Source organism: Antennarius striatus, chromosome 22, assembly GCF_040054535.1.
Source record: "Antennarius striatus isolate MH-2024 chromosome 22, ASM4005453v1, whole genome shotgun sequence".
Lineage (NCBI taxonomy): Eukaryota > Metazoa > Chordata > Actinopteri > Lophiiformes > Antennariidae > Antennarius > Antennarius striatus.
In genome coordinates, this window is record NC_090797.1 from 12,722,563 (window position 1) to 12,734,244 (window position 11,682).

General features: G+C 40.4%; 1 protein-coding gene across 1 annotated transcript; it reads right to left on the reverse strand.

Annotated features, from left to right (window-relative positions):
• Positions 1-8,047: 8,047 nt before the first annotated feature.
• LOC137589665 (serine/threonine-protein kinase pim-3-like) lies at positions 8,048-8,902 on the reverse strand. Its single transcript, XM_068307527.1, has one exon. It carries the CDS (start codon positions 8,900-8,902, stop codon positions 8,048-8,050), a length of 855 nt encoding a protein of 284 aa, XP_068163628.1.
• Positions 8,903-11,682: the final 2,780 nt, after the last annotated feature.

Below are 11,682 nucleotides of genomic sequence, written 5' to 3' on the forward strand. Positions count from 1 at the left end.
GGACTGAGATTGAGACCCACGTCTCCTGGTATGGATTTTCTTCCTCAGGAACGTTCTTAGTCCTGTCATTGGCATCAGAAAACACTGAGTTAGTACCTTCACTACCTGATTACAATGTTACTATTCTACTATGTAATTTAAAGCTTTTAAATTACGTTAAACCACAGGAAAGCAGCAACTAAATATTTAAATAGAAATTAAATGTTTTTAAAATACATTATAAATTTAATTTTACAACTACTGGTTTAAGCTGACAGCAGGTTTGTCTTATGTATTGTACTGAAGTGGAATTCTGAGCTACTTCTACTTCATGTTAGAAAGGAAGACAAACTTTTTGTTGTCTTGTTTGCAAAAGTTCACATAAACTGTGATGCTCCTGTTATAGACAGTAGTGGATTAAATTTCCAGAGACTTACTTGAAAATAAACCCGTCTGTTGTTCAGCCCCCTGAATCTTTGTGGGGTCTCTGAGGTCATCAGAGGTCTTCCAGTGATGAAGAGGCTGAGGCTGAAGTCTGTAGTCAGCTGTGAATCTCCAAAAACGCTTAAAAACTGTCAGAGACATTGTAGAAATCTCATTACAATTATATTATATGTATATTATTAATATACAGACACTGCTGACAAAGACAAATTAAACAAGGCAGTCAGAGACTGCGACATCCCTGAATTCAAAATTTTACCCTGACTTTCATAATGTTCCTTACTTTCAGCAATGATTTCTATAATGTTCTATCGAGTATGACATTGACCTAATTTTCCAAAGGTGAAGGTCATCATCACATTTTTGTGCCTCTGGCTTCCTGAATATGTTGCTTTTCGTTTTGTGATTAAATCTCATCAGGTATCAGAGAGGTGTTCCGAAAATGGTATAAAAGTAAAAATTTGACCTTGACCTAGTTTTTCAAGGTCAATGTTCTGATCTAATTTTTATCCTTTTGCCTCCCTGAATATAACGCCTTTTGGTTCGTTTTTCTATCTCATCCGGTTCCTAAGATATGTGCAAAAAATGAACCAAAGTTGAAATTTGACCTTGACCTAGTTTTCTCAAGGTCAAGGTCATCATCTCATTTTCATCCCCTTTGTTGCCCGAGGATTGTGCTTTTTGTTTTATCTTTCTATCTGCAACAGATAGAAAGATAAAAGATATTTAGTGGATGGAAGGACGGACACACAAACACTGACAATTACATCATTGCTTCATGGGATGTAATTAGAGATCATCAATTTTCAAATTTCATTTTGCAATAGTTGTAATCCAAATTTTTTGATAATGATTCGAATCCCTGAAGTCACCTCTGATATGATGAACCACAAACGTGAATTTTCTCCGTGTGTTTCTATTTTTTCTTGATTAAACACTGAATAACAGTTTTCCACGGGTGGAATTAAATGTTGGTGGATTTACCTTTCATGGCTGCAGATCGATGACAGAAACAAGTTGAGTGCTGCTCGGATCTCGGTGCTGACTGTAGTGTAACTGTGAGGGTCTGTCTCAGTAACGTTACACAGGTGTTGATACCTGAGGCGGTTTGGCTTTGAAGTTAGGGTCTTTGTGACGTCACCGGCTGCAGCAGCGTTATGGACTCAGCCGTTGTCTGGAAAACGAACCGGTTTGGGACCCGCTGGGTCCGAATTAAAAAAATAATCTCATAATTCAGACCAGAAACGAAGGACTATGAGGAAATATTTAATACTACATCAGGCAATTATGATTAAAAAAAATTAATTATAATAAAAATAAAAATTGTGGAAACACTTTAACATTGTGACGCTATCTGACAGCTTCATGTGCAACTTTGGCTCATTGTTTTTCGCATCTGAAATAAATATTAAAAAGCCGACAAATATGACTTTAAAAGCCTCTGACTCTCATTTTAATAAGAATTAAACACCAGATCCTTCAAATTCTGAGTAGAAATCAAGCAGCTTCATCTCGTTTATTATTTGCGTTAAAGCACAAACAAAATTACTAATAACAATTTAACGAAAGCAGATTTGTTTTTCTACATTATTGATTAATATTTAATGATATGAAATAATGTACAATATTTCTTAAATTAATATGAAATTTTCCGAATATTATGTATGATGAAAAACAATGGGTGCCTGCAGCAGAGAAGACCCATTTATATTTGAAAAAACATAATAACTTTATTTTTAAATGTACCATGTATGCACGACATACAGCACAGATGAAATTACAGTCTGCAACCTGGGAATAAATTTGTTAAGCCGACTGAATAACCCACAACCCCAACAGATAAGGCAGATTTTACAGGTTTTATTCCTATAAATGTATTGGAACATGTGGTCTGGACTTGTGCAGTCTTTGAGCGTTGCCACAGACAACAGAATTGAGCAGTTTTTGATTCCTTTACGTTTTGAACTGTTTTTCCAGCCTCCTGCCTGCAGGTGGCGCCCCGTCCATTCAGACCCGTTCATATGAACTCAGAGGAAACAGAGCGGACTGTGTTCTTTCCGGTCATATGAGTCAGACAATCATATGAAGGTGAAGGTCTGACAGAACTGAGCAGCAGCTTCATCTGTCTGTCTGTCCAGGTTCTGTCTGTCCAGCTCCGCGTCAGTGAACATCCAGCTGTGAAGTCACTGAACCACAACACAAACATCACTTCATCTCCAAACAGGACATTTCACTGCAGTCTTTACTGCCTGTGGAGGGGGCAGAAACTCTTACTAATTCACTGTAAACTAAATAACACTGTGTAGAACTCACGCCTCCATTAAGACACACTGGTTCTCCTGTTAACTAATTAAAATAAAACAGTGTTAAAACATAATTCTGTTCTGTCTCTATAAAAACCTTCTTCTGGTGTCGGATCTCTCCAGCTTCCTGTCACCACAAAAACACGTGTAAAGATGAACTGGTGTCTTTTATTTGCCCAGAGGCATAAATGTAAGTGTGACTGGTTGTTCTTCATGTACGACAAACTGCCAACTTGTCCAGGCCATACTCCTCCTGCCCAGCCTGCTCCAAACTCTCCAGCCTCCTTTTAACATGATCAGCGGAACATAAAGTTGACGGATGAATCAAGATACTGACAAAAATGATGAAAAATGCCTGTCAATATTGTCAATAAGTCTCCTGAATGGCATAAATTGAGTGGATTTCCTGATTCTAACTGTAAGAAAATAGATTCCTGGACCACACCACACAGGAGGGTGGACAGCACTGGATGAAGGGGCAGCGTTTCCAAAAACGCTTAAAATACACAAGAATCTGGTGTTTGTCAAAAATCTTCCTCAGTTTTTCAGACACTCCAGACACACATGGGATCACTGTACCGTTACGCCTGCTCTCCTTCTCTTCTGTCCTCACTGTGTTATTCTTCTGGATCTTCTGTGAGCCTTCACAAAGGTCCAGTCAGGATATCCTGTTCTTTCACCTGGTCTTGGGTACTGGTTGGTGACTTGTCAGGCCTGTTTGTCAGTGTCCTGATGGCGCCAAGCTGGTGCCCCAATGGATGGTGAGAGTCAAAAAACAGGTGTTGGTCTGTTTGTGTTGGAGTCCTGTATACCCCAACACTCAGACTTTCATCTTTGATGTTGCTGTCCACCGAGTTGATGTGTCCGGTGAAAGGTTGCACCTCGTGGATTTTGCTCTTGTGTCGTCCATGTACCGGAACCAGTGGCTTGGTGTTGCTCCTTTGAACGAGGTCAGGGCCATGTGTTCCACTTCTTCCATGTACAGATTGGACACAACAGGAGACACCTGAGAGCCCATGGCACATCCGTGTTTCTGCCTATAGAAGCTCCCTCTGTACTGGAAAAAGTTGCTGTTTAGGCAGAGGTCCAGAAGTTGGCAGATCTGGTCAGGGTTGAAGTTTGTCCTGTCGCTGAGGGTGTTGTCCTGTGAAAGCCGTTGCCTTACTGCTTCCACTGCCTCCATTGCATGAACACATGTGAACAGGGAGGTGACGTCATAGGATACCATGGTCTCATCTGTATCCAATCTCAGTCCTCTCACCTTTTCCACAATGTCCATGGAGTTCTGTATTTGGTAGTGGTTCTTCCTTACGAATGGGGCCAAGATGGTGGCAACATGCTTGGCGATGTCGTATGTGATGCAGAAGGGTCTCCTTCTTTATGATTTTGTGGAGCCCATATATGCATGGAATGGCTTCCCCAGGGTACAGGCAATGGTATAGCAGGTGGTTTATAGTTTCCTCCATTTGTAGGCATTCCACAACGTTGTTTTTGTAGCTGCTGGTTGGGTCGTGCTTCAGGGTCTCATCAGTGCTGCTGTCGCTGAGTAGAGACATTACCTTGCTGTGGTAATCTGGTGTGTAGGCAACAGAATGTAAGTGGAAATGTTTATTCACAGTTTAATTGACAAGTTTGACTTATATCTAAAGAATAAGACAGTTGATCAACTCAATAAACCAGACTAAATACATCAGTGTGCAAACACGTTTAATCTTGCATGTCAGAATACTTTTGAGTTTTGTGTCTATGTGTCTAGATGGGAGTTTTTTTCACTTGGAGCACATTCATACAAGTACAAATGTGGTGGCTTTATCTGCTACAACAGAAAGGGTCGCAGTTCCTGAATTGACCTGACAAACAGCACAAATGGTTTCTCAAGCAGTTTGTCCGACAACTTCTCAAGAACATTCTCCTGTAGTGAATGAAAAATTAATATTTTGTTACATAATTTATTATTGTTTAAGAAAGTCTTGCCCCTCACACGCTTCATATCCCCAGTGGGTCTAACATGGTAGGTTCCAAAGTTGTCAGTGGTCGATCTAAGGTCGTACCAATGAAAACTTTTTGGAGGGGTCTGGGATGAACCACTTCTCCCACAGATCCAGGTGAACAGCCGGGTAATTCCACGGTTTGAACGGACCATTCCAGTGCAGAAGCTGTGCATCCTGTATGAAGTTCTCTGGATAGCGAGCATCTGGACCCCATCCTGGACAAACAGAAACTCAGCTGAGGTCAGTGCTGCAGAATCTGACTTTACCTGTGTAAGTATCAGTGGTAACCATTCCACTTTGGAGAGCTTGAACTGATTCTACATATTAACAGTGATGACCTCACCCAGGTGTCTGACGTGCCACAGTGGGTCCAGTGTTGTGAACTTGTCATGAAACACAAGCTAACCAGTCTCTATCAGTCGGAAGTGGCATTTGTTGTAAACTGATTTTGATCACATGACCAGAACAAACCCTGGTCCTGACCTGACCCCTTAGCAGAGGTCACCGAGGTCTGGGGTTCTGACCTGTTCCCTCTGGTGCTTTAGGGGGTGATCCGGGTGCCGGCTCCCTGCCAGTACGCCCACAAGCTGGCCTTCCTGGTGGGCCAGAGCCTCCACAGGGAGCCCAACATGAAGCTGGATGACCTCCTCTTCTATCTGTGAGGACCGGCGCAAACCCAATACCCACGTTCCTGCTGCCGGCTGTTCTCGCTGGCAATTTAGGGTTAGGGGCGCTCAAGTATTTTTGTTCAGGGTTTTGTTCAGTCCTGTTTTCCTTCTTTAAAAAGACAAATAAGAGTTCCAGCAGCATAAAGATCTGTGTGAAGAAGTTGTTTCTGACAGCTGTCCTGCTAACGTTTAGTTAGCTTCAGCGTTGCGTCCAGATGTTGATGCCTGGTTTTGATTGGTCACCGGATTCAAAAGGTTTTAAGTCCCTTAAATGTTTGTGATTCCTGAACGGGACTAAAAAAAAGTCACGCAACTGATAGATAATATAAAATTTATTTAGATATTTTAGAAAATATTGCACACACACAAAGAACAGTCAACAGGCTGAGAACTCACACAACCCCTCAGGGTGTGACGAAGGTTGGTTCACACACACACACACACACACACACACACACACACGCTGGTGTTCAGTGGGCGGTACATTCACAGACCAGCATGAAGGTGGACATGTTTGCTGAGACAGGGATGACTGATTGGCCGGGCTAAATGTCAGGTGGGTGGAGGGGCGGGGCTGAGGTAGCTTTCTTTATCACTGGTCACTACTGGGGAAGAGGTTATGACCCGGATCAGCTGGTTCTGGGTCAAAGGTTCCGATCTGTTTACTTTTCAGTCTGAATCCAGAAACCGTGGAACCTTCATGGACCCTGTTCTCAGGTGGAACCTGTGTCCGGACCACAGTCGTTTTAAACTCACCATCTGCAGAACTTTCTGGATCTTCACAGCGAGCAGAACTTCTGTCCTCAGTGACTGGAGACGGAGACCACAAAAAATGACTCGAGCTTGAAATACGAGTCAGTCTCACCACTCAAGAGGATTTATGTCATTTTACACGCAATTGTTTTTGTGCATCTCCATGGCGACAGTTTGCTGCTGGGCGTCGCCTCCAAAAGGTTTGTTTTTATTCAACTTAATTTGACATGAATCGCGGAGGCGGGGCCTCCATCTACAGGTGAGATCTGATCAGAGTACCTTCTCTGACTGACATAGCCAACACAAAAAAAAACCTTTCGCTTTGTCCCTGTTAGAAAGTTAGAAAGGATTGGAAATATTTATTTACTTCAAGTAATAAACTCCCTCATCTAGGGCGCAGATACTTCACCAGTTTAAACCTTTCTTTTCAGATTTAGCTTGAAGCGCCATCTAGTGGGCAGTGATGCTAGTTACACATTTTCACTTTTCAACACCTGGGAACGTTATCCTTTACTGTCAGGGTCCATGTGGTTTATATCAGAGTGAAAAGCCACTTCAGTTCCATCATTACGGTGGGCTGTACTTGTGTTCGTGTGCTTCCTGATTTCATTCTCCCATTATTCATGAGTGACATGATAACCTACTTTGTTCGAATCATTTTATGACATGCAACCAAAATTACTGAATCAGCTTTTAACATCCCTCATGTAGTATTTGTGCTGACATAAAACATGAACTCGGACACAAAATTATCACACAAATTTATTGACAAAAGATTTACTAAACAAATACACATGTTATATACAAGAAAAGATACAGGCAGTGATTCAGTTTTGCTCAGGGACGATGGGCCAGCAGGGGGTTGAATTATGGTTCATTCCAGCCAGGAATGACTCAGGAGCTGCTCCAGAGTGGGACGCTGCTGAGGGTCCTCAGCCAGACACAGACGCAACACGTTTTGGCAGTTTGGAGACAACTTCTGACTGATGCAGAGGCTCTTCAAAAAGTGTTGGTGCAGCATGTTATAGAGAACCACTCCCATCTGCCACACAGTAACAGGCCTGCTACTGTATTATTATATTATTATTATTGTATTACTCCTTATTATTATTATTATTATTAATATTATTATTATTATTATCATATTATTATTGTTGTTGTTGTTGTTTCTGTTTTTATTATTATTATTAGTAGTAGTAGTAGTAGTAGTAGTAGTAGTATTTTTCCAGTGTTAAGAAAGACGCCAATCTTCTCAGATCTATCTCAATGGTTGAAAACCTGAGTTTTGCCATTCATTGTGTGGAATTTCATGACGTTACTTCCCTCTACAGGTCACAGTAGGGAGACATTAAACCTCAAGTTAGAACTTTTTCAAAAGTAACAGTCACGTGTACGCAATCAATTATTTTACATTTTTGCTCATAATAATTTTACAAACAGTAGCTATTTGCTCCATAATGAACACAGTGGCAAAACAACATGTACTTCATATTATGCCCGAACCACATGAAACACATTAAAATCAAGTGACTGAGTACAACCTCTTTGTGTTGTGCCTGAATTTGTACACCCATTGTGTGTTTTACGAGTAAAAAGAAATTCGGGACTCCAAAAGTGCTCAGCTGTCCGACCTTCTGACTGGCATTATTTAACATTGACAAATAACAAGCTGCTTTGTTATTTTGTTAATTACAGAATCAGCCTTTAATATCTCTCATGTCGGATTTGTGCTGATGTAAAACATGAACTCTGATATGAAATGACTTAAAAGTAATCACACAAGTTTATTGACAATGGTTTACGAAACAAATGCATTCACAATACATGTTATATACAAGAAAAAATATTATACAGGCACTGATTCAGTTTCCCTCAGGGACAATGGGCCAGCAGGGGGTTGACTTATGGTTCATTCCAGCCAGGAATGACTCAGGAGCTGCTCCAGAGTGGGACGCTGCTGAGGGTCCTCAGCCAGACACAGACGCAACACGTTTTGGCAGTTTGGAGACAACTCCTGACTGATACGGAGGCCATTCTCCAAAAAAAACGTTGTATTAAAGTCTCTGTGCAGCATGTCATGGAGAACCACTCCCATCTGCCACACAGTAACAGGCCTACTGCTGTACACTGAACTCCAGTACCACTCTGGTGGGTCATAGCATGGAGCTCCAGGAAATATATCTTCAATTGTGTCCCCGTCGTTGATAAACATGCTTAGACCAAAGTCAATTATCCTCAAACGTGGAACACCGCTGCTGATGTCAACCAAGATATTTTCCATTTTGATGTCTGCATGGAAAATCTTGTTGGCATCAAGTTCTCTGACAGCTTCCACCAGCTGCTTGAAGAAGAGTCTGGCCTCCTCTTCCTCCAAAGTACCTCCTCTGGACTTCCTGTAATTCAAGAGGTCAACCGCTGGAAATGGACATTCCATGACGATGATGAGCTCCTCCTCCAGGTCGTAGTGGTCCAGGAGGGAAATGGATGCTGACTGGCCAACCGATCCTCCTGCTTGTTGACTCATCTTCATCATGACAAGCACTTCAAGAGGCATCTTGCTCCTGTCGTCGTCTTCACGGAAAACAAGGGTCTGGGGAATGTGCTTGATCGCTACGCGGAGAAAATCTTTTTTCCTGTAACCAACGTATACAGATCCCTGGCCTCCATCACCGAGTCGGTACAGTTGGCAATATTTATCCTCAAACTGATTCTTCTTCTTCTTCTTCACTGGACTGATTTTCTTGTCCGGCTCCTGTGTCTCCATGGACTGAGATTGAGACCCACGTCTCCTGGTATGGATTTTCTTCCTCAGGAACGTTCTTAGTCCTGTCATTGGCATCAGAAAACACTGAGTTAGTACCTTCACTACCTGATTACAATGTTACTATTCTACTACGTAATTTAAAGCTTTTAAATTACGTTAAACCACAGGAAAGCAGCAACTAAATATTTAAATAGAAATTAAATATATTATAAGTATACTATTAGAAATGTAATTTTATAAATACTGGTCGAAGCTGACAGCAGGTTTGTCTTATGTATTGTACTGAAGTGGAATTCTGAGCTACTTCTACTTCATGTTAGAAAGGAAGACAAACTTTTCATTGTCCTGTTTGCAAAAGTTCACATAAGCTGTGATGCTCCTGTTATAGACAGTAGTGGATTAAATTTCCAGAGACTTACTTGAAAATAAACCCGTCTGTTGTTCAGCCCCCTGAATCTTTGTGGGGTCTCTGAGGTCATCAGAGGTCTTCCACTGATGAAGAGGCTGAGGCTGAAGTCTGTAGTCAGCTGTGAATCTCCAAAAACGCTTAAAAACTGTCAGAGACATCGTAGAAATGTCATTACTATTATATCATATATATATATTATTAATATACAGGCACAGACTACAAAGACAACTAACTAGAAACTAACTAATAGGCTTTAAACGAATTAGTTTTTGAACTAACTAACTAACTAACTAACTAACTAACTAACTAACTAACTAACTAACTAACTAACTAGGTTTTAAACGGTCTGTGTAGGTTCTCAGTCATCCAGGTCATGAGTCGATCCACTGGACGTTAAGAAAGTTCTTGAAGACGTTTCGTCTCTCATCCAAGAGACTGCTTCAGTTCAGAGGGTGGCTGATCATGTCCCACATTATTAACCCTGGGGGGTGTGGTCAGTGATATTCACATTCCAACGACCGTCATTGAAACCCATCTGGTTCCTCAACGATTGTTGGTGGGGGTGTCAGAGGGGGTCACTGAGATGTGACTTACACCTTTGTATGCTAATGAGGGTCATGAGCATGAGACCCATCACCTGGGTCAATCTGTTGAGACAATCTTTTTGGGAGTTTTGAAAGGACATGATTGTAAATGGGAGAAAGGTGATGTCGCAGACCCCCCCCCCCCCCGTTCAGAGATGGCCTCTTTCACTCCTCTCTCAAACCATTTATCTTCCCTGTCCAAGATCTGAACATCGGTGTCCTGAAACTAGATTTTGAACTAACTCACTAAGTTATGAATTATTATTTAAAATAAACAGTGCATTCATGTTATTCATGTTATTTATGTTAATGATGTTATTATTTAATTATTATTTAAGTTTATTCAATTGTTTATGTTTACACTGTTAAATTATTATAATTATTAACTAGGTTTTAAACTGACAAGCTAGGTTTAAACTAGTTTTTGAACAAAATAACTAAGGTGTCAAACTAAACAACTAACTAGGAGTTTCTCAATTAACTGACTAACTGACTAACTAACTAAATAACTAACTTACTAACTAACCCATTAGGTTTTGAACAAATAAGGTTCTAAACTACCTAGTTTTTGTACTATGTTATGAACTAAATCACTTGTTTATTAACTAAGTTTTGAAATATTATTTAACATAAACATCGTATTATATTAATAATATTATTATTTACTTCTCCTCCACCTGTTCCCTGCTCTCACTGCAGATCACAATGTCATCTGCAAACATTGTAGTCATTGTGGACTTCTCTGTACTTCTCTATCAACATCCTCAGAGCAAATACTGCATTGGTAGTACTCCTTTTGACATGAAATATACTGCTGCTCAATATATGGCTCATCAGCTTTATCTTATATATTTAAAAAAAAAATTAAAATAAAATACAAAACAGTTTAAAAAAACCCCAATATAACCCTTTTTCCTCTGGTACAGAAAATGAACTGAAGACAGTTCCTGTGATTACAGCAGGTTATTAGATCTCTAATATTGTCTAATATAAAAATATAATTTTTTGATAATGATTCGAATCCCTGAAGTCACCTCTGATATGATGAACCACAAACGTGAATTTTCTCCGTGTGTTTCTATTTTTTCTTGATTAAACACTGTGAATAACAGTTTTCCACGGGTGGAATTAAATACCTGTGGACACGCATCGTACGTGACCTCTAGAGTTCACTGCCAGCAGAAGTCAACATTTAAAGTAAGTATAATATTAAAGTCGTCATAAAATTTGATAAATAATGATTCCTTTATGCAAATTTACTTTGTTCGCGATGTTTCGATTTGAAGGAAAAAACTCCCTCTCAGCTATCCAATTCGGACACTGTCATTCTACCCTTATCTGATTTTAATTAGCTCGTTCAGTTTAAGGACTATCGCAAAGTATCGTAATTTTAACCGATACCTTGAAAGTCGGATATTCTGTGTGGAGTTATATTATAGTAATGTATACATATTGAATTTATGTTAATGCTAATAGTGGCTCATTAGCTACTAGCGGCATTGCACAGCCACACCCTACATTTACAGTCGCCATATTGTTTAGACCAATTAAACGAGAGTAAACGATACTTTAATTTAGATTTTATTTCGTACTGGTGAGGATGAGGGGCGGTGTAGTTTTCCTGATCACGTATTCACTTCATTTGTTGGTAATATTTCTAAAAATAGTGAAATGTGTTTTTTAACACTTCTGAAGCTAGCTGAGGAAAATGACTGGTCGGGCACGAGCCAGAGCACGAGGCCGGGCACGCGGTCAGGAGGCAGTGGCCCCGGGATCGGTAAGGACTT

Bases quoted from the DNA above. Each gene is read 5' to 3' on its own strand.
- LOC137589665 (XM_068307527.1), bottom strand. From the start codon at position 8,902: ATGGAGACACAGGAGCCGGACAAGAAAATCAGTCCAGTGAAGAAGAAG.